The sequence below is a fragment of the Thamnophis elegans genome, chromosome 15 (genome assembly GCF_009769535.1).
Source record: "Thamnophis elegans isolate rThaEle1 chromosome 15, rThaEle1.pri, whole genome shotgun sequence".
Lineage (NCBI taxonomy): Eukaryota > Metazoa > Chordata > Lepidosauria > Squamata > Colubridae > Thamnophis > Thamnophis elegans.
The window spans coordinates 30,025,486-30,049,750 of record NC_045555.1 but is presented as its reverse complement, the minus strand read 5'-3'; the positions used below and the strand labels follow the sequence as shown (position 1 = coordinate 30,049,750).

Here is a 24,265-nt window from a genome sequence, read left to right as displayed (position 1 = left end):
CGAGCAGCTGATGGATGCTGGATTTCAAAAGCCAAGGAGATGGAAAGCAACTTTTCAAAGCAAAGGAGGCAAGGGAGGGAACTGCAGGATTAAACGTAAGTTAAAAGGAATCTCGTGATAAAAATCGCCACCAACTTTCCTAAAGTGATTTGAAACAATCCCGAGGGTGGGATGGGGTGCTACATTGAAGTTTCTAAAGTGCGCGTGCTCACACCCACAAACCGCATTGGCAGGCCACGCTCCACCGTATCATTTTAGCTATGCTGGTGCAAAAGGGCTGGTTGCCATGGTGACGGGATGGGGAAAAGGACGCGGAACTGAGGGCACTTGCAGCCATGACTGGCATTCTGTGCGATTGGCTGAATCGGGAAGTGAAGCTTCTCCAAGGAAGCGGGGTATCATTGCTTTGAGGTGCCAGGGAAGGGAGGGTTCCGTGGCAGACTCCTCCAATAGGAGGAAGCATTCATTAAAAAAAAAATTCAACTCATCTCAAAACAGATTGTGTTTTTTCCCTTGTAACTGAGCCTCGCTTCCTTCAATCAGGGTGGGAGAAAAGCACCACAGTACATGACAATTTAGATATGCTCAGAGGCACTGAGGTCTCCATCATGCTGTTTTGGGGGTTTTGCTTCTGCCACAGCCTTGGAGAACGGGTGTCTGAGTTGACACTGCTGTCTGCCTTTTATCTGCTGCAGGGGAACATTTTTTTTTTAATAGATTGGAAAATAATATGAGGGACTCTTGAGGAGAAAGCCCTGCACATTTGTGATGTTGGAATGGATTATATGTCAACTCCTAGTGACCCTATAGATTTTAAGTGTTGGAATTAAGTATTTGCTTGTGGTGACTGAGAGCAAACGGTATTTAATGGCAGTACGTTAGAAGTACCTTAGAATAGAAAACAACTATTTTTGGTGACAAAGCTTTATGAAAATAAAAATATTGCACTCTGTTTCCACACAGTTACTTTGTACTGTATTTTCCAATTATATAAATAAGCTTGTGTGATAACTTTTCCTACAAACTGTTCATGTTGACTATTTTGATAAGCTCAATGAATTTGCAGAAAGGGTTCTCTGAGAAGAGTGGATTTGCAATATTAAAAAAGAAGACAGAATGGTGATTTAATGACTGATCTATATGCTCTACCAATTATCTGAGGCCTGGAGTCCTCATTTGTACCACCCAGAGGGTCAATGTATGCTTGTATATACCTCGCTAGTTGCTTGGCAATTTATCTACTCCATCAATATTTATATATTCTTCAAAATATGTTTAAACTTTTTTTTAATGGGAAGCTGACTTGCCACAAAGCAAAACACCATTGTAAATGAAAGATAACCATCTTACATAAAACTTATCAAAATCCAATAAAACAATTGTGAATAATCTTTTTTCTCTCAAAATCTGCTTTTTCACAAGATGAGAGGAAATATTAGGATTATTTTCCCTGAGTATCTGCACTGCACATACATCCTACTTCACAGTATTATTTTTAATTTTAGGACTTACCAGTTACATTGTTCAAAACTTCTTTCAAAACACTGAAGCTGTGCAATAGGGGATCACGTTCTTCATCCTAAACATATGAATATATTGTTATATATTTAAAGCTAAATCCTCAAAAGAGAAAATGAAGATTTTAATCTCTTCAATGGCACATTATACAAAGGTATGACTATAAAACCATTTTTTTCTGAATATTAGCAATTTGCTGTTCTTATTTTTGAAGAAAATGTTTTTTGTAGGAGAGGACAATATATGATACAACTTTAAACTTCAGATGTTTCTACACTACAGAACAATACACTTGAATAGAGCATGGGAAACAGACAGGGTCAACTAGAGATCCTAATCCAGGGAAACAAAGTGATGCATTAGCCATCGCTAGACTTGTTGGGATGAAAACATGGATGACAACAATGTATTCAAAACAAACATATCCAAAAGAAAGGATATTACATTCCTAAAGAAAACACGCATGTGCACAGAAATTTAACAATTGGACCATGAAAATCTTGTCAAAAGTGTTTAGCTAAGAATAAAAAGAGAAACAAAACTAATACATTCAGGTGAGGCAGTGGTGAAATTCAATTTTTTTCCCTAACGGTTCTGTAGGCGTGGCTTGGTGGGCATGGCAGGGGGAGGATACTGCAAAATCTCCATTTCACACACACACCCGCCACTCCTGGGGGAAGGATATTGCAAAATCTCCGTTCCCACCCAACTCTGGGGCCAGCCATAGGTGGTATTTGCCAGTTCTCTGAACTACTCAAAATTTCCACTACCAGTTCTCCAGAACCTGTCAGAACCTGCTGAATTTCACCCCTGAGGTGAGGGTTTCTTTTTCACAGACTATATGAGCAAGCAAAAATATAAATGAAGTCTTCCTGCATCCCATTAGTCCTTCGGAGGCATATAACTGGGATAATGAGAGATTTCAATTATCCTGATATCTGCTGAGCACTTAATTTGGTCAAGAATCTAAGGTCCAATAAAATCTGATGATCAAGTGATAGTGTTTTCTACTAGTCCAAAGGAATATCAGATCATGCTCTAGTGACTGCTAAATTGAAATCTGAAAACTCAATTAACTCTAACATTTGAATTAATAAATTAAATTTCATTTGTGTAATATTAAAACACTTTTTTTAAATGAAAGAAATCTATGTTTATCACCTGTTCGAAACTCTTTTAAGGCATACATTTGTGGATGCATGACAACTTTTGCTTCAGAAATCTAGACTTATTATTCTAGAGCAGGGTTGTCAAACTCAAGGTCTGCAGGCCATTTCCCGCCTGCAGTGAGGTCAGATCCAGCCTGCACAGCCATCTTGGAAACTGTAAAGGACCAGCCTGCGTCACTTCAGCCTGACTCATGCCATTCCAGCGGGCAGATGCATGCATAGGAGGCAGGCACTCATGCACACAGGCTGTTTGCTGCCGCCGCCACCGCCACCATGTGCAGGATAACAAAAGTAGTCTGTGGAACTAAGGTAAAAAAATAGTTCAGACCTTCCAACATCACGAGACCTTTTCTTTTCATGAGAAGTTGGAAGGTCTGAACTATTTTTTTACCATAGTCCAGGGATGTCAAACTCGATTTCACTGCGGGCTAGATCAGCATTGTGGTTGTCCTCCTAGGGCCAGGGGGAGGGGGAAGCAAGGGCATGGGTGGGGTAGTCGCAACTGATAGGGTGTGGCCCAGGGATGTGGGCAGCTTGACATTGTTCCCATGGGTGGTGTTCATATGGGTGGTGCCTGTGGGGGCCGGACGGGATTGGGGAGAAAATCCAACGGTCTCTAGTAGGTGGGTCAGGGAGTGGGAGGCTCATCCCGCGGGTTGAGATGAGGTGAGGCAGGGGATGAGGCAGCTACAGCTGGTGTCCCTTCAGCTGCTTTCGGCACCATTCAGTTTCCTATCCCACCCCTAACAGGTGGTCTGGTGGGGGGGATGGAGGGGGGGGATTGGTGGTGGTGGGGATTGGTGGGAGAGATTGCCTTCCACCTTTGTTGCTGCACCATGAATGCACTATTCCCTCTAAGGTGCGCGCCTGCGCGGCCACGCACATACAAAGAAATCCCCGCGCAGCAGTTTCTAACTGCCGCGCAGAGATTTCTACCAAAGCAAACGTGGGAAAGTCCTTTGCAGGCGGCTAGAACTGGCCGCCCGCAAAGGACCTCCCCAGTCTTGTTTTGATGAGCCGCCAGTCCTCTTGCTTCTTCTCCTTCACCAGCAAAGCTCCCACTGGCTTCCCCGCCCATGGCAGTGGCAGTGGTGCCTCTCTCTCCACGCAGAGCACCTGAGCTGGCTCCCGCGTTATCCCTCCCCCTTCCTCCTCTGCCGTGCTTTTGAGGCCGCGGGAGCTAGTAGGAAAGCGGCAGAGGTGGAGGCGGCGGCAGGGGTAACCCAGAGCCCAGCTGAGGTGCTCCGAGCGGAGGGGGAGGCACCACCGCCGCTGCCATGGGCAGGGGCGCCAGTGGGAGCTTTGCTGGTGAAGGAGAAGAAGAGGACTGGCGGCTTTGAAATGCAACCCCCTGGTCCCGCCGGCCACGGATTTGATTCGGCGTAAGTGGGGGCCGAACACATGCTGAGCCGACTTTGCACAGTGAGGCGGAGTAATTCAACCCCCCCCCAAAGAACGTGTGTGTGTGTGTGTGTGTGTGTGTGTGTGTGTGTGAGAGAGAGAGAGAGAGAGAGAGAGAGAGAGAGAGAGAGAGAGAGAGAGAGAATTGGATCAAAATTGTTGGCCAAAGGAGTGGAGGGAGGGAGGGAAGGAAGGAAGGAAGGGAGGGAGGAAGGAAGCCCTGCCCCCTGTGAAAAAAACTGAAGAGGGAGCAGTGAATGAATAAACCATAAAAGCAACAAACAGTTAATGCGTAAGTAAGCTGAGGAGCAAGTTCTCAACTAAGGAAGAAATATAAGAAAGAAATATAAAAAGCTCAATATGCCAAAACACTTATTTTAGTCTTCATTTAATTACTTGCATTGTAGTCTCATGTAACATCTTTTTAAAGTTAACGTTAGTTAGAAAAGATAGGGTACAAAACTTAAATAATAAAAAAATTGTACATTCATTTTGAAAAATAAATGCAATACTTGATTAATTTCATATCTTTATTTAAAATAGTTTTGGCATGGCATATGATTTTATTGACTCAGTTGGAAATGATGTGGATGTTGTATCTGATTCTGAGGTATGTATATTCTTAAGTAACATAACATATAGCATATTGTCCAAACTTGCTAGACTATTTAATTGATTTTACTACTTTAAAGGGGGAGAGTTTCATGATAAATTATTTTATTACATTTATGTTGCATTTATATATTATATTTATTACATTTATATTCCACATTATATATTTGTATTGTTATTTTAGTGTATATTGTCAATTTCGATAGATATTATATTGATATATCAATACTGATTTTAATCATACTAAATAACAATTACTGCTATTATTTATCAGCATTACATATTTACAGTTTTTAATATTGAGTTAGTCATATTTTAGAATAATAGCGTTAACTTTTAATAGGATAATTGGCAAAATCTAATTCACATGTGATGGGTTGCATTCCAAAGGAATGTGAGAGGACAGGTTGCCTGCAAAATGCCAGGACCCAGGACCCTGTTGGTGCCATGTCTCTCTCTAGCCAGTCTAACAATCTAAAAGCTGAGCAGAGAGCCTTTTTTTTTCAGGGTGAGCGGGAAAGTATAGTGTTTGAGAAGCCCATTTTCATGCCTGGCATTCATCAGGCTGAAACCTTGCTAGCAATCGGCGCTTGACGGTTGGAAGGTTATGCAAATGTCCAGCAGACGCGACAGCAGTTCAAACTGTGGCTCTCTTAGGTGCTCAGGCATGAAACTGTGCAGCTCACACACTATACTTTTCCGCTCACACTGAAAAAAAATTAGAGGGAACATTGCATGAATGGTGATCGAATATCCCTCAAGCCACTGTCAAAGTAAATCCCAGGCACTGCGCTACAATGGACAGACAAAAAGCACAGCTGAGTGAGAAGTACCCCACCAGCCAGGCACTGAAGTACCACCACTGCGCCAGAGAAAGAGAGAGCACAAGAGAGCGATCCGATCCAACGTGTGTGTGCACGCATGCACGCAGAGGGTGGCTGGCAGAGCACTTTTCACTCAGCTGCTCTTGGGGCTTGGGGAATGGTCAATCCCAATGGGGGTTGGGCAGTAAACCAAGTGGTGCCGAAAGCAGCTTTCTCTCTCTCACAGACACACAGAGAGGATGGAACAGATTGTTCTCTCGCTCTCTCACCTACCTCATGGCAGCAGCACCAACCATACTCTCCACGGCGGCCTGCACTGCTTCTTCCTCTACCTCCACCTCACCTCATTCGCCTTAGTTCTTTGCCACTTCTTCTCCTTGCTTGCAGCCGTAACAGAGCAGGACGATGAAAGTACAGCAGCCACAAAGCAAGGTGGGGGGGGGGGATGGAAGATGAAGCAAGGCAGAGGGTGCAGAGCTGCCCCACCCACTGGCTTATCTGAGGGCCTTGCAGCCAGGCCACCAACTCCAGAAGCCCTGTCCAGGACACTGCATGGCTGCCAGCCTGCTTCTTCTTGCTCACTGCCGCAATGGAGCAAGAGACTGAACAACCACATATGGGGCCCTGGATGGGGCTGCGGAAGCAGATGAGCCAGTTGTCAGGATGTTGATGACCTGGCGTGGGCCAGGCCAAAGTGATGTGAGCCAGCACTTTACAGTTTCCAGGATGGCTGCGTGGACCAGATTTGACCTCATCGCGGGCCTTGAGTTTGACACCCCTGTACTACAATAATATTCTGGAAGTGGTTAATGGACCTCTTCCAGTGTGTCTCTTGCTCCCTTCTTCCCATCTTGTCAATCTTAACTCAATTTTTTGGGTTTTTACAATTGTAAGCCACCTAGAGTCCCTTTGGGTGAGATGAGTGGCACATAGGTTTAGTACATAAATAAGAAAGAAATAAAAATAAGAATAAACTAGGGTAAGTACACAAATGGAATAGTTCTTGAAATGAACCAAGAAAAAATACAGAGAATCTAGTGATAAAGCTGGAAACTTACTAGCCTACCAGCTGAAGTAACATCTAAAACACTATTTCAAAAATCCAGTCCAACATCTGTCAGTTATAAACAATACTGTTAAACATATAGATCAGCAGTCCCCAACCTTTGCGGCTTGGAAGTACAGGCGGGTAGGAGAGAGAACTGGGCCATACAAGCGGCAGGCTGGTGCATGCATATACACAGCTCGACTTGCATGAGTGGCCAGCTAGTGCGCACACAGCTCAACTTGTGTGTGTGCGCAAGCCCACCACTTTTGCAAACTGAACTGCATGTGCATGCTCCAGCCTACCACTTATGCGAGTTGAGCTGCGCATGCACATGTGCGCCAGCCAGCCACTCATGCAGCCCAGTTACAAATAAGCCAGGCCCAGTAAAGAGCTGTGGCCCGGGGGTTAGGGACTCCTGATATAGATAATACCTAATTATATACATCTGATTCCTTTGTAACCTTTAAGCAAATTGTAAAATTTTGAGGAGCTATAGAATTTCTCAAGCATATATAAGTCATCTGGCCCAACCATTCTCCTTATACAAAATTCAAGATAACATTCAGTATTCATGTCCATTATATGAATCATGATATGGCTATATTAACATCTTGCCCTTTACAGTACAGAAGGGAAGAAATTAAATTCACAGATTTTCTGGATAAACATTTAAACTGAACAGCGGGGGCAGAGAATTAATTGATACAGAACATTTCTGTCCCCAGCAATCTAAAATTCATAGGGGTATCAGTGCATGTAACATAGATGTTTGTGCAGGTAAGATTATCACCCCTGCTGTCAAGCAAAACCAAGTATTTAATCATGAGTGCCATACCAGGTGTACTAATCAAACAGGTGGCAAGAAAGTAGGGGCAGTCAGGCACAACATTATATAGGCAGTAAACACAGGGTCACTCAAAATGGATTCAAATGTCTATACACCAATGCACAGAGTATGAGGAATAAATAGGGTGAATTAGAAATTCAAGTAAATGTGGCAGATATGATATCGTTGCTATTACAGAAACTTGGTGGGACGAAACCCACAAATGGAACATACAGCTAGAAGGATTTAAATTATTTAAAAGAAATAGACCAAATAAAAGAGGAGGTGGAGTTGCACTATATATAAGAAATAACTACACCGAAACCCAAAGACCAGCTGGCTAGTGTGCATGTGTGTGCCAGCCAGCTGATCTTTGCATGCATCGGAGCACTGGAAACCTGAAAACCAGCTGGATGGCGCACACATGCCTTTTTTTCAGGCTGTATTCAGGCCATTTTTGGCTGTTTTCTGGTGCTCCAGCACCCGTGAAGACTAGCTGGCCAGCACACATGTGGGTGCCAAAAAGTAGAAGAGCAGCTGGCAACGGCACACATGCCCACAAATAGGGCTCTGCGTGCCACCTCTGGCACGCATGCCATAGGTTCACCATCACGGGTCTATACTATAGATCACCCAACCAAACAGAGGAAGTAGATGAACTTTTTGCTAGTCAGCTAACTAAGGTATGTAGGAAGCACACAACAATAGTAATGGGGGATTTTAACTACCCTGACATCAACTGGGAAACAAATTCTGCACCAAGGGGAAGATCCAACAGGTTCCTAACAAACCTATCAAGACAACTTTGTTTCCCAAAAAGTAGAGAAGGGAACAAGGGGATCAGCCATATTGGACTTAATTCTCACTAACAGAGAGGAAATGATAGAAGGTGTTGAAGCTACAGGAACCTTGGGGGCAAGTGATCATGTAATACTGGAATTCAACATTATACAAACACAAGTAGTAGAACAAAGTCAAACTAGAGTCTTGGACTTTAAGAGAGCTAATTTCAATAAACTTAAGAGAGAGCTTGGGAAGGATTCCATAGTTGGAATCCTCAAGGAGAAAACAACTCAAGAAAAACAAAAGGGAAAGGTATGTGGTACCTTGCTCAATAGTAGTAACTGTGAGAGGGATCATGGAGTCCTAGTGGACAACCATTTAAATATGAGCCAGCAGTGTGCTGCAGCTGCCAAAAAAGCCAACACAGTTCTAGGCTGCATAAACAGAGGGATAGAATCAACATCACATCAAGTGTTAATACCACTTTATAATGCGTTGGTAAGGCCACACTTGGAATACTGCATTCAGTTTTGGCCACCACGATGTAAAAAAAATGTGGAGACCCTAGAAAGAGTGCAGAGAAGAGCAACAAAGATGGTTAGGAGACTGGAGGCTAAAACATACGAAGAACAGTTGCAGGAACTGGGCATGTCTACTTTAATGTAAAGAAGGACTAGAGGAGACCTGATAGCAGTGTTCCAATATCTCAGGGGTTGCCACAAAGAAGAGGAAGTCAAACTATTCTCCAAAGCACCTGAGGGTAGAACAAGAAGCAATGGTGGAAACTAATCAAGGAGAGAAGCAACTTAAGAGCTGAGGAGAAATTTCCTGACAGAACAATTAATCAGTGGAACAACTTGCCTCCAGAAGTTGTGAATGCTCCAGCACTGGAGTTTTTAAGATGATGTTGGATAACCACTTGTCTGAAGTAGTGTAGCATTTCCTGCCTATGCAGAGGGCTGGACTAGAAGACTTCCAAGGTCCCCTCCAACTCTGTTATTCCAGTCCACACGTACTTTCTATAATAGCTAACTCATATGCTCATGCCACTACATAGTTGTAGTTAGTGCTTGTTGTTAGTCTGAGGATAATTATATTTTAGCCTGGAACCTTATTATCTCTTAGAAGAATTGCATTTTTACACTGCCATTATTTTACACAACAAAATATTGTCTTAATTTTATTAGTAAGTAGAAAAAGTTGTAATATAGGAAAAAAGTTATAATATGCTATATTCTGACATACTAAGGGTATTTTGGACAACTTTAACAACATTACTTCAGGTTACTGAGGTTGTGTGAAGTCATACTGTTTCAGTTGAATAGCTACATAAAACCTACATTGCATTCAGACCTCCTTCACTTTTGTCAATTTTGTTATGCTGCAGTTTGATTATTCGGTTGTTGAAATTCATTTTTTTCTCATGAATCTACATTCAGTACCCCATAATGACAAAGTGAAAACAGAATTTTAGAAATATCTATAAATTTATTGAAAAGAAAAACCTGAAATATCACATTGGCCTAAGTATTCAGACCCTTTGCAACAACATATGAAATTTAGCTCAGAAGCCTCCTATTTCTCTTGATCACTGTTGACATGTTTTGACACCTTAATTGGAGTCCACCTGTGGTAAATTAAATTGATTGGACAGGATTTGGAAAGGCACATATCTCTCTATAGAAGGCATCACAGCTGACAATGCACACTGTAGCAGACCAAAACCCATGAGATCAAAGAAAGTTCTCCACTTAATCCCTTTTTCTGATTCTAATGCGGTAGTAAGACCAACTTTGTGAAAATCCTCCCCTTTGCCAAATGGGCTAGCATATCCTTCATGAGGGGAAGGGAGTACATATTTTCCATGCAAACAGTGTTCAGAGATTTATAATCGATGCAGAGACCATATTTTTTTCTCTAAACAGAACTGGGGCGGCCACCTGACACTGCCTGGTGAGCTCAGAGACAGGATTATTGCAAGGCACAGATCTGGGAAAAGCTACAATAAAATTTCTGCTGCACTGAAAATTCCTAAAAGCACAGTGGCCTCCATAATTCTGAAACAAAAGTAGTTTGGCACAAGCAGGACTCTTCCAAGAGCTGGTTGCCCTGTCAAACTGAACAATCAGGGGAGAAGAGAGGTAACCAAGACCCCAAGGATCACTCTGACTGATCTCCAGTGATCCTGTGTGGAGATGGGATAGTTTCTGAAGGACAACTATCATAGTAGCCCTCCATCAATCTGGGCTTTATGGCACAGTGGCTAGATGGAAGCCTCTCCTCAGTAAAAAACACATGAAAGTGGGCTTAGTTTGTTCCTCACTATCGGAGAGTTCCTCGGGTGTTTTTTTGCGAACTCCAAGTGGGCTTTCAAGAAATCGGAAGAGCAGCTCCCCGGCACGGACATGTGGGAGCAGCCGAAACCAGAAGAGCAGTTCCCCAGGAGTCTTGGTTACCTCTCTTACTATGGCCCTTCTCCTCCAATTGCTATGTTTGATGGTGCCACCAGCTCTTGGAAGAGTCCTAGTTGTGCCAAACTTCTTCCATTTGAGAATTAGGGAGGCCACTGTGCCTCCATAATTGAACTTTGCTGAACTTTCAGTGCAACAAAAAATTTTACTGTACCTTTCCCAGATCTGTGCCTTACAATAATTCTGTCTGTGAGTTCTGCAGGCAGTTTCTTTGACCTCATGGCTTTTGGTTTGCTGCACTATGTATTGTCAAATGTGAGGACTATAGAGAGGTGTGTACATTTCAAAATAAGGTCCAATCAACTTAACTTACCACAGGTCAACTCCATTCAAGGTATAGAAACATGTTAGCAATAATCAAGAGAAATGGGAAGCACAGAACTAATTTTCATGTGTTGTTGGTAAAGGGTCTGAATATTTATGCCAATGTGATATTTCAGGTTTTTTTTTCTTTTCAACAAATTTATAGACATTTCTAAAATTCTATTTTCACTTTGTCATTATAGGGTACTGAATGTAGATTAATGAGGGGGAAAAATGAATTTCAACAACTGTAGAATCAGACTGCAGTGTAACAAAATTGACAAAAGTGAAGGGGACCTGAATACTTTCTGAATGCACTGTATAAATAAATGAATCTTATATTTAGTATATACTGAAAGAAAAATAGCTAAAATAACTACAGATTACTATCAAAAATTGGGATTTACAATTAGCTTGGATTGTAAAAAATACTTGGGATGCTATTTTGCCTAAAATACACTGAATAAAATATATCTGAAGGCATAGATGAAACTGCACTGGGTATAAATAGATTAAAACTGCCTTTGAATCTCAAGATTAATGTAGTCAAATTAACTTGTAGAATGATGCATTTCAAGAAGAATTCCAATGCTAATTCCTATTAGGTATGTTGCACAGATTGATAAGAGCCCTTGGTTTCCATAAGCAATGAGGTTGCTTTATGAGAATGGTGGATTTAATTTACCAGATTTTCAAGTTCATCACTGGACTTTTATTTTAACCTCTTATGTAGAATTAATAAATGTTTGATTATCATTCCTTTTGGGCTTGTTGTAAATTTGTGATTCTTCTGAAATCATTTCAAGTTACTGGGTCCAACACAAAAGATTAAAATTGCAAATATTAACATGGGATTATTAATTATTGTAATTTCTCTTAAATACTTAACAATGAAAGATAAATTCTATTAGACAAATTTGGATTTAATTAAAACAATTCTTCCATTTCTAGTAACTTACCAAACGTACATGAGTACTCCATCTTGCACTGCGTTTTATGGCTCCTATTACTGTATTGATTTCACCTTGTACAGTGTAAATATTCTTATCTACAATCCTGGTAGTCCTAAAACAGAGACATCAAGTTACTATTCCATCCAAAAGGCATATTCCCCACATTTGATCAAATAATTAGAAAAGACATTTTTAGGGACAGTAGCAATGATCTACCAGAGCAGTCTGAATGCACACAAGCCGTCACCCCAGTTCAGTTCTGCTGCACATGCACATGCGCCTCCTGATAGCCAGCTGGTTGTTGGGTCTCTGCCATGCATGTGTGTGGGGGCACCTGTACGTGGGGGTCACGGGGCATGTGCGGGGGGGGGGGGGGGGCATGTGCAGGGGACATGATCCATGCCTGAATATCTGAATATCTGATAGTTGCAGCGGTTAGTGCTTACAACTGTAGGAGTGCTACAACTCCCTTCCCTACACCATGGGCCAAGAGGCATCAGCCAGCTAGGCTTCTCAGAAAGGAGTCAAATGCCTGCAAGCGGTGTGTGCTGCAGCCAGTCTCATTCAGGATGGGTGAGTGGCTAGGTAGGAAGAAAGCCCAAGGCCTATGGGGACCTTAAAATTTTAACAAGATGCTTAAGATTTTTGCTTAAGCATCAAACTGATCAGATTGTAGTGAGAAAAAGTTCTAGATAAAATTCCCATCCTAGAGATCTTATTTAAAGATTCTTAGAAATTCATATTATATCAATTCTTGAAAAAGATACAAGGCATTCTGAAAAAAAGTGTATTCTCTGGAGTACCATACCTCTGTCTCCAAATATCCACAAGCTAGATTGTCCATCATATTAAAAAGACTTAGGTATTTTGTCTTGATTAAGTTTATTTATTTGAGGTTTTATCAAATTGTGGAACTACTCTATTTCAATACCCCATCATGCACCAGTTCTCATATAAAAAGTAATCAATTGGTCCATGAAATGATTAAAGAACTTCATTTTATGCTCATCTGGAACATAAACAGCAACAATTATTTAATAATTAAAGATTTAATCTGTTGCATTTCAACCTCAATTGCAACATTTTATCTACTGAATTATTACAGTAAATAATAATTTCAGTTTTAATTGTGGATTAATGTACAAAATTACTCTATTAATCTTTTAAACCCACTGATATAAATTCTTTGCTCATAGTTTTATAGATCAAATACTTCACATCTTTTGTCATATTTCTTGTAAACAAATTACATCTTGTTTCAATTGTCTCACATAGTGATATCTTTTTTCTTTTTTGAGGAGCATTTACTCCATTTATATTCCATATTAAAAATTTGTAGTCTATATTCAAGATAAACGTTTATCAAATCCCTTAGCTGTGGCTTCCGAAATATAAATAAGTTAACTAAGTTAATTAGTTTTATTAAACACATTCCTAAAAAGCAAATTTTATACATTTTATACATCATCATATATACCAGTTCTACTGGCAGAACATCAGATAGGGTCCGCAACTTAGGAGTCCTCCTGGACCCACAGCTGACTTTTGATCACCAGCTGTCAGCTGTGACCAGGGGGGCATTTGCCCAGGTTCGCCTGGTCCGCCAGTTGCGGCCCTACCTAGACCGGGGGGCTCTCACAACAGTCACTCGAGCCCTTGTGATCTCTAGACTGGAATACTGCAATGGGCTCTACATGGGGTTGCCCTTGAAGTGCATCCGGCGACTGCAGCTAGTCCAGAATGCAGCCGCGCGAGTGATAGTGGGCGCACCGCGGTTCGCCCACGTTACACCTGTCCTCCGCGAGCTGCACTGGCTACCTGTTGGTCTCCGGGTGCGCTTCAGGGTACTGATGACCACCTTTAAAGCACTCCATGGTAGTGGATCTGAGTACTTGAGAGACCGCCTGCTGCCGATTACTTCCCTAAATCGACCAATTAGATCGCACAGACTGGGCCTCCTCCGAATCCCATCTGCCAGTCAATGCCGACTGGCGACCACACGGAGGAGAGCCTTTTCTGTTGCTGCTCCGACCCTGTGGAACGAGCTCCCCATGGAGATCCGTACCCTCACCACTATCCAGACCTTCCGCGCAGCCCTCAAGATCTGGCTCTCCCAGCAGGCCTGGGGATAGGCTTCCAATTCACCCGCCCGAGTGTTTGATTGTTGAATGAAAGTTGTGTTTTACTATCTTTCTTTGTTCACATATTGTTTTGTTTTTGACCTTGCACCCCCCCCTCCCCCCCCCCTGTGGTTGTAAGCCGCCCTGAGTCCCCTCAGGGAAAAGGGCGGCATATAAATCCCAATAAACTGAAACTGAAACTGAAGATATTTAATAGGTTTTAATACCTACAAAAGGAAACTTTAAAAAATTCAAGATATTGCTGAATGACACTTTCAGCAATCCTAGCCAAAGTGAAAAATTGTTGCTACACTGCATGGGAGGGCCTAAGTCTTATCACAAACTTTGGGGCTAAATGGGGAATTTCATGCTAAATTCACGAAAGTTCTAGAAGAGTAAAACATATATAGGAAAAAATGGAGCAAAGAAAAAAAAACACCTCAAGAAACATAAATCCCAAACAACTTGAGTCCTGAAAGAAACAAACAGCAAAAGCAGTTTTATCCCCTCCAATCCCAAAACCAGTTTTTTTAGGCAGTGGACCTGTCAGTGCACTAACAGAATTCCTATTATATCCCAGAAACTAAAGCAACATTTTTTAATATACTAGAGCTATATGAAGTTTTCTCAGTACAGGGATTATTCGATTTCAAATTACATCGCTCATTCTATTTACTAAATTTAACTTAGTAATATCAAGAAATGAATTCATTTTTAATTACTAAAATAATTGACTAGTTCTAGTTTTGTACAAGTAAAATATAAATAAAACAATAATCCTGGAACAAGAAGAAAATCTTTGAAATATTCAATAAAGCAAAGAATCATAATTAAAAGTAATCCCATGTAAATTATAGCCCTCAATTTTTAAAAACAGCAGTATCACACCAGCATCAGTACAAGAAGTCTATAAAATTTGAGTACTTTTAAGATTTGTATTTATTAAGAAACTTCTTGAGTATCAAGTCTCCAGTAAGCTGAATATATCCATTTTACCTTTTAGAATACAACTCCTAAACTAAACATAAATTAGTAAACTTTTATTAGCATCTGTACATATTAACAATATGTCAGCATTGATAACCCTTACTGAATCCCATTTAGTGACTCAAATGATATAAAACAACCCATCTACTCATCAGAGAGCAACAAATCTTTTTGTGTAACAGGCCCAACCATGCTATTATGCCTAATTAATAACAAAATAATGCGGGTAATCTTCAATATATGTGCCTAAACAAGGATCTACAATCTCCTATTTGCTAATTTCATACAACCTAAAACTAGCTAAAATAGATTGACAAGAAAACAAAAATTGCAATATTTTACTTTTCACAAAAAGTAACGAAGTAGTCCAATTCGTGCTATAATCGACAGTTTTAATATCCAACAATTGTTTTGAATAAATCAAGATAGTATATAACTAGATTTGAATGAATAATGGGTAGAGCTCATGGATAGACTACAAATCTAATTGAATTGAGAAATTAATTTAACACATTGTAATAAGTCACGACATGGTTCAAAACTAGCCAATACAGTTAACTCAGTACAATGTGATTTTTAAACTATTTCTCTATCTGTAATTTATAATGCGTTCTAGCATTTTTTTCAGCAGTCAACCATCACTGAGGTAATATAAACCTTTCTTTGCTACTGTTCTAGCAACTCAATAATGGCTAGAACTTAGGTAATTCTATCAGACATTGCCAATGGATAGGGAGATATTGTCAATGTATGGAGGAAACTCCCCAAAGTTCTGCTTCTGACTCAGGTCCCTAAATCGAAATCCATACCAAACTACAGAACAGGAAACAGTTGTCAAAAGCAACATCACTCCTTCAGACCTCAGTTCAAACCAGACAGCTCACAGTTACCTTGCTCCCAATCTCCTCCTACAAGTACAATACTGGACCTCTTTTCCATTTTCCCCCAATTCCCAAGAAGTCACTCAGCAAAAAGATTTCACGCTCAACGGTGGGGGGGGCAGAGGGGGGGAGAGACAGCGAGGCGGGTAGGGACCACGTTTTAGCTCAGGGGTCCCCAAACTTGGCAACTTGTGGACTTCAACTCCCAGAATTCTCCAGCCAGCATAATTTACTCTCTAGTAATCCCTTCCTCTGCAATCTCTCCACTTAGATCAGAGGTCTTCAAACTTGACCACTTGAAGACTTGTGGACTTCAACTCCCAGAATTCTCTGGAATTAAAAAAGAGTAAATTATGCCGGCTGGAGAATTCTGGGAGTTGAAGTCCACAAGTCTTCAAGTGGTCAAGTTTGAAGACACCAACCAACTTGAAGGCCAGGCTTTGTCCAGCGAAACCGCCGGTTTTCGATCTAATAAAAAAAGGCAGGCCGTTGGGCTGAATTGCCGAGGAATCAGTTCACACAATGCAGCGTAAGTGACACACTCCGAAGTCCGCCCTACTTCTCGACCATTGGATTTCAACCTTCGGACCCTTATTAGTGATTCGCGGAAGACTCCCTAGCCTCGGAGGTCTCCAGCCGCCCGACATCCCCGCCCCGCCGCCGGTACTAGTAGTCGGAGGGGAAACAATTTCTCCTCAGAGGCGGCAGGGAGGGAAACCACGTCGCTCGGCTCTTTGGACTCGCTGGTAACCCCGCGGCCGCCGGCAAGACAGGCCTAAACCCAGCTGGAACTTGGATCCCTCCTTCCCTCGCTCACCCTTCCATCCATCCGGCGTCGTTCACCACGGGGCCGGCTTTCGCGGGCGTCGACAGGCGTCTCGGCATTTCGGGCGGCAGGTCAGCCAGAGGCCCCCCTGTAGCCGAAGAAAGACGGCCTCGGAGCCACAGACACCGGCTCCGCTCTTTCCCTGACGTGGAAACCGACCACAACCGAACGTGCTGCGTGACGCTACGCGGGGGGGGGGCATCCAAGTAGCCAATCGAGAATCATCCTGAGATGACAGAAGATTCTATTCTCCAATCGAATCAACGGATTGGACTGAGGGACAGGCTGAAGTTTTGCTATTCTAAGGAAGAGACTGTAGGAAAACCAATCAAATACGAGATGAGTTAATTGACACGTCATTTACCAATATCTGATACCAAATCCTGGTTTAAGAAAATATCATGACAGTTAAGTGCCCGGTTGTGGCGATATGTAATCTGGGTAGCGGTTGTCAACTGTGTGCCTGATTCCATCGCATCTTAACTTTACATTTTCAGCCTCCACCGTAAAACAACAGACGTGTATAGAATAGAATAGAATAGAATAGAATAGAATAGAATAGAATAGAATAGAATAGAATAGAATAGAATAGAATAGAATAGAATAGAATAGAATAGAATAGAAAGAGTTCTTTATTGGCCAAGTGTGATTGGATACCCAAGGAATTTGTCTTTGGCGCAGATGCTCTCAGTGTACATAAAAGGAAAGATACATTGGTCAGGAATCATAAGATACAGCACTTAATGATAGTCATAGGGTACAAATAATCAAATCATATTAGGAAACAATCGATATAAATTGTAAGGGTAAAGCAACAAAGTTACAGTCATAAGTGGGAGGAGATGAGTGATAGGAACAATGAGAAGATTAATAGTAATAGTAATGCAGACTTAGTGAATAGTTTGACAGTGGTGAGGGAATTATTTGGGAGTGTGATGGCATTTGAGAGTGATGGCGTTTGGGGAAAAACTGTCCTTGTGTCTAGTTCTGGGGTGCAGTGCTCTATGACATCATTTTGATGGTAGGTAGGAGTTGAAACAATTTATGTCCAGGATGCAAGAGGTCTGTAAATATTTTCACGGCCCTCTTTTTGATTCGTGAAATGTGCAGGTCCTCAATGGAAGAAGCACTTTTGTAAGAGCAAAGAGGTTTAAAAGTGAGCATAGAGGTTCGATCAATGGTTGGAATTTGGTCTAGTGCTTGAGCCAATTGGGTGACCTTGGGCCAGTCTCAGCCCAACCCACCTCGCAAGTTGCTGTGGGGGAAAATAGGAGGAGGAAGATGAGTTGGATATGTTCATTGTCTTTGGTTATTTGTAAAAATAATAAAGACAGGCTATAAATAGTTATTGATGCCTTGCTGGCCTGTCGTGGAAGCATTGACTTGTGGAGACGGCAACCTCACCTGGTCTGATACACCTCCACAGTTTAGCCTTAGAGGAATGTTTTCCTGGTTGCAATTCAATACCTTAACAGCTGCATTGCAATGGGCTTTCTGTTCTCAGTCATTGCAATCCCTGACTTTTGAGGATAAGGATGATACACCTAAGGAAGTTAGAGGTACTCATTTCAGTACAGCCACAGACAGCATTTGGTTGAAGTGAGAAAATACTACTTTAAGCCTAAGGGAAACTTAATGCTTCCTCATTCATAGGCTGATAACAAGATGAAAGCAATATTATAGGCACACACAGTGAAGAACAAGGCCTAGACCACTGAATATACTCTATCTGGGTCCAGCTGCATCCCTATGAGATGGAGGCTTAAGGGGTTTTACACAGTAGGATGGCTCAGCAGTCAGTATTACTTTAGAATCCTCAGCTGGAAAACACCTTGCACCCTTTTCACTGCAGACAATGCTATGATAGTTCTTTGGAACATGGTTCTATTTACCTTCACCTAGTCCTCTTATGTTGTCAAAGCTAAGTGCAAGAGGTAGACACCAATATTCAGGAACGGACTAAGAGATGTCAGTGTCAAAGTAGCATTTATTAGGTATCTTATGTGTTTTAGGTAGCAAATTCTTTGTCAAATTCATTAAAATGATAGAATCAGAAAGTTATTAGAATTTTTGACTAAGGATATACTGCCCAATGTGTTTTGACATTTTGAGGGCCATCACTTCATTTGCTTGTGATATGTTACCAAAATATAGGAAGAGAGCAACTTCAGTCATAACAAGGTAAAGCTTAGTCTATGAGTCTAACTTATTTTAGATCAACAGCATGTTCTAATTATCTTCCTCATATAACCAATGCTGTATCAAATTTAGACAACATAGTGGTTGTTTCCTTGGAGTTAGTATAGCAGCGGGAAGTTCGTGTGTATGTATCCCTGTTCATGGCAATGATGCTGCACATGCACATCCACTTGCCCATTGCACATGTGGAACCACCCCCTGCCCCCCACCCCACTGGTTCCCAAAGCCAAAAAGGTTTGGAAACTCTGAGATAGAAGACATTTAATATGCCACGTTTTCTGAAGAGGAGAGATAGTTTCCTTTCCTCCAAATACTGGAAGGGAGTTTGGGACAAATACATTAGCCTTGCCCTTTATTTTATTAAAATCTGATTTGTAAACAATCCAGATTTGTGTGTAATAGTCAACTTTAATTTACATTAAGAAGTCTAGCTTATACTGTAACGACTTTCCTTACTCCTGTGTCTAAGTCTTCCTTATTGATTAATAAGAATTCATACACTTACAAGCTATTATTCCACTAATTCTGGACAACTTAGAAGTATGTATGTATAAAAATTGGTAAATAATATAATTCACTACAGCTTGCACCACAGCTGTTCAAATTAACTGGGATGATCCTTCATTTCCAGCATAAAAGACAAGTGCACCCATTGCATATCTCAAATAGATTATCAACAACATGCTTATCAACTTCCTATCAACATCCTATTCAATGAAATGTCATAAATTGACTGGTATCTAATCAGATGGTTAGAGAATGGACCAACTTAATGGACCAACCCTACACTTCTGCAGTGTACGGCAGAGTGCAAATTGTTATTCACAAAGGGTCACAAACCACATTTTATTTTGTATTGTTGTTGACCAGATACAAAATATTACTCTCTCTCTCTGTATATCCTTGAAATACAGATAAATTATTTAGTGAATGCTGAATTTTCAATTTTTATATAATATAAAGACAAAAATGGAACTAGAAAAGTTTTGCATCAAGTTGAGGAGAGATCAAAGGTATTACATATTTGAGGAGGGGGGTTAAAGTTAGTTTTGGAGCTCAAAAAACGTTGTTAACCTTAGTCCACAGTGTAACAATATACAGAACGATGGTTAAGGTAAGTAAAGCTATTCCAAACTTTTTGTACAAGTTATAGTTAAATTTGGAGAATGCTTAAATCTTTGAGGTGGTCATCGCTTTCTAGGAAATAGCTTTTCGGTGGCAGGGAAGTTTTATTAGAAAAGGCATTTTATCCTGTCCTATTTTTCCTCGTATTTCCTCGAAAAGAAAGTCAAAGCTATGGTGGCTGGGATGGCTCCAATGAAAGTAGCTGCGGAAACCAGCGAGATGGAGCACAAACTCTCTCGCTTCCCCACTATTGATCGAGGAGTGAGGAAAGGACCGAGGCTTGCTAGGGCGCTTGTTTTTCTTGTGCCCGTGGGTGCATCTCCTTCACAGCAGCTCGCTCGCTCTGCCCCCTCACCCCGAGTGCTCAGAAAGCTCGTCTCCTTGGAAGGGACGGCCCGAGCCTCTTTCCCCTGACGGCTCCCCCCTTCGCGCCCTTTCTTTCCCGGAGGCTTTCCCTCCTCTCGACTGGGAAGCGCCTTGGGAAGCAGCTGTCGGGGAAAGGCGTGGTTTGGAGTCACACCTAGGAGAGAGGCGGGCGGGGGGCTCCGCGGCCGGCACGCAGCGAGCGATGGGGCGGGGTAGGAGAGCCTTGCCCGAGGGCGCCTGGCTGGGGGCGACGATGGCTCCATCCATAAAGCCGATGTTCCCCGCGCAAGGTAGTCACTCGGCCGGCGGCTCCTTCTCCCTGCTGCGGCGGAGCAGACCTGGCGCCGAAGGTGTCGGGGTGAGGTGGAGCCTCGCATCGCCCCAAGCCCCGAGGCGCGGCGAGACTGCAGAGCTGTAAGTGCTGCTCCCTCTCCAAGCAGAGTCGCTTCCCCCTCGGCCGCGCCGCCCCAAACTAGAGGCCGTTTGCCCGGGATCGCCTCCGGCTGGGCGACAAACGAAGCGGCCCACAGTCGGATTAGGCTTAAAATCGGCTGCTGTCCAGGGAGGGCAGACGGCTGGCTCTGCTCCCTTTCCTCGCGTGGGTTTTGGTTGGCCAGGCCAGAGCAAAAGCGCGGGACGGTCCGAGTCTACCGTGGCCGGATTGATTTCGGGTGGTGCGCCGGGTACTGGGTCCGTTTTCCCCTGGCTCGTGGCTAATCCCAGAGCCGAAAAGCGCTTCTGGGGCTGTTGAGAAATAGCTGGGGTTTCCTCCTCCAAAGGGCAGCCTTCGTTTCGATTAAAGGGGAGGGAGATGGACGACGGCAGATGGGAAAGGGAGAGCGCGCGAGCTCCTGGACGAAACCGATTGGACCGCGTTTCGGATGAAGAGACTCGCGTAGAAAAATCGGACTCCATATTACCCTTTGGGATAATAAATGAACTATAAATGATGAGACCAAATTGAGGTTACTTTAAAATAATTCTTTCATTATTACAAAATTAGTTAACAAAACAAGACCACGCCGAACATATAATATTTAATTTCCACTCCGTTGTTTTATTAACCTTTTGTAAATATCCTATCAGAAGACATTTCTAATTTTCTTAATCCGATAGACAAGGATCCTGCCTGACAAATGAAAACGGAGTCGGCTGGCCAATGTTGTATTCATCTCGCATCGTGTATCGCATCGCTTAGCATGTTTGTTATTTAAAATAATTAAATCAAAATATTGTAGTTTTTCAAATAATTGGAATACAAAGATAGCATACCAGAAATGTAATTAGGACAAGTTTCAAAGAACTTCGTTGTATTTAAATTAGCTCTCCGCTCTTTGGGATTCGCTGTTTTCTCCCCTCTTTAACCGATGGATGGATGGATGGATGGATGGATGGGCGCAGCCTTTTCGTTTTCTACTCGGACTGAAATCCGCGGACGTTGCTGAACTCGGACCAGAAGCAACGCCAGGCGAATCGTTTAATCCGCTCGGCTGGGAAAGGAACCGGGTTGGCGACCAGGCCGAGTCGATTCACCCTTCACTGAGGAGCGACAGTGGAAGCGAATGGCTCTGGAAGGATTTCTCGGGGTCACGAATTTGTTTTGATCAAATAGACTTAACCAAATATTGGAGGCTCGTCTGTTTTCGGTGCGATCCAGGAGCCCGAAGGCGCTTTCCTAGTGGGGGCCCCTCAAAGAGCGGCCTCGCTGCAGAAGGGCGAGAAGCGCCGCGACCGGCGTCGGACTGGCTTTACTAACGGGCTGAATTTCAGCCTGGAAAGAGCAGGGACAGAAGAGGAGCGGCTTTTGGAAGCTGGCGCCCCGAAGAGAAAAAAGTGGGGACGAGACCTGCCTTTCCTCCGGCCTTTATCCACGCGTGGAGCTGCTGGGGAAGAAAAAGCGGCGGTCGCTACTTTAGTAGCCTTGCCCAGGAAGGCGCGACTGTAAATCCCTAGGAAAGGAACGCCCTGCCCGAAAGTTGCTTCGAGACCATCCCCGTAGCGCGTCCAAAGAGGGCCAGCGTCGCCTCTTCCTCGCGGGAAGGAAGCGAGGGGTTTTGCTTTGGAGACGGTGTGTCTTTGTATACTTCCCGGCGGCTGCATAAGGCCGGGCATGGGGCCCACTGGTGGGTGCTTTGCAAGGTCCTGGAAAGCCCAGCGCGCTGTCTAGAAAAGAGCGAGTCAGTTGGTTATCTCCACCCCCCCAACCCTCATCCGATGAAAGAAGCAGGCCCTCGCGCTGGGAGGGAACCGGTCCCTGGAGCTTCCGTGGGCCAACGAGGGGGATTCAGAGCTGGCACCAGTGATATAAAGGAGTTATTCTGCAACGGAGAAGGAGCAGCCCGATTCTGGAAGTTAGGGGAGGGGTCCAGAATGACCTCCTCCTCATCCTCTGAAATGGGGACAAGTTCAAGACATGAAATAATGGGTTTAAATTACAAAGAAGCAGATCTTGGTAAGACCTTTTCAGGGTAGAACAGAGGCCTCAGGAGATGATGGACTTCCCTTTGCTGGAGGGAAATGACCACCTCTCTGGAATATTGTAATGGATTCATGCTCTTGGAGGAGGTTGCACTAATAATCTCAAAGAGATCTTCAATCCTCTGATTGTACATAAAACAGAACATAGGCCAGAGAATTACAAGTACCACGCTTTATCCTTGGTAATAAAAAGAATTGGAATTGTGCCTCTTGACTAAAAAGAGCAAATCAGAAATTAATTTGTGTGAGTGGTAAAATGGATTCTTTTGAGAATAGAAAGAAGTATGAGCTCTTAAAGGGCCTTAGCTGTTAAAGGTTGAATTAAAGCTCTGTATACTAGTAAATGATGTTGCCACAAAATTTGCTGACATGTTGCCATTCTCTATCCTACCTCTGCTTGGGGCAAGGCTCAAGTCATCACTGAATGGTGATGTTTTGATTTGTGAGTGTGGCATTTTTGTAGGCAAAATAGTTTGTTTTCTGGCTTTGAAGTAGCCTCTTTCAGCATTACCCACAGAGAAAATATCCATCAGCCACTGCAGTAGGAACGGCAGGGGTCTCATTTCAGCACTGTTGAGTCTCTCCTCCTTTGTATTTTAGACACAAATATACCAAGCATCTTTTTTCCTTCTATCTATTCATGATATTGCTTTCATATGTTCCCCAACCGCCAAGCTAAGCTTAGCCATACCTTCTTGAAGTACAGATTTGCCCCTTATTCTAATTAAGGTTTTATCATAAAAATAAGCTGACATGTTTCATTTACTACTCTACTGGTGACATAATTAAGTGGCTTATAGTCAAGCATCTCTTTTACAATCACTGGTCCTTGGCTTCCATGGTGATTCCACCTCTGGAGCAAGGTTCTCTTGGGCTCCCTATATTTATTGAGTCTTTGAGTTAATGCCTGGTTCCCACAGGTATAGTAACAGACAAGATACCTAAGAAAGCACAATCAGGCACTGGCAAAAACCTTTTAAAATCACCTTGTGGTAATAAAGATGGCAAGATGTTTTCTGCCCTTATCAAAGATTGGCAACCGGTAGCCCTTTTCAAAATGACTTGGGTCTACTTGGGCAAAGAGGGTCCAGACTCCAGAGGAACACATGAAGGGCCACTGGGAGACTATCTGATACCTCCTTGATTTCTCAATGACCTTTGATGCCATTGATTTTTATAGATTGACTTTGGGTTGCAGTGGGTCTCATTTTTCCAGGATTGGCAGAGGGGAAGAGTTTCCTTTCTAATTTCCTGCTTTGCAGGGTTCCTCAGGATTGTATTCTCCTGTTAATTTTTAGCACCTACAAGAGACCACTGGGATTAAGAACTATTGATATACTGGTAGTATCAGCCATATATCTCTACCTATTTGTTT

General features: G+C 42.6%; 1 protein-coding gene across 4 annotated transcripts in view; it reads right to left on the bottom strand.

Annotated features, from left to right (window-relative positions):
- Positions 1-16,892, bottom strand: part of GBF1 (golgi brefeldin A resistant guanine nucleotide exchange factor 1) — a 173,611-nt gene extending 156,719 nt beyond the window's left edge. For all 4 annotated transcript variants that reach the window (XM_032231642.1, XM_032231643.1, XM_032231645.1 and 1 more), the window contains exons 1-3: positions 16,714-16,892; positions 11,915-12,020; positions 1,513-1,579 (exon numbers count right to left, since the gene is read on the bottom strand). In XM_032231642.1, the coding sequence (XP_032087533.1) occupies positions 1,513-1,579; positions 11,915-12,020; positions 16,714-16,781 (241 nt within the window). In that variant the 5' untranslated portion in view covers positions 16,782-16,892. The remainder of the gene's footprint in view (positions 1-1,512; positions 1,580-11,914; positions 12,021-16,713) is intronic.
- Positions 16,893-24,265: the final 7,373 nt, after the last annotated feature.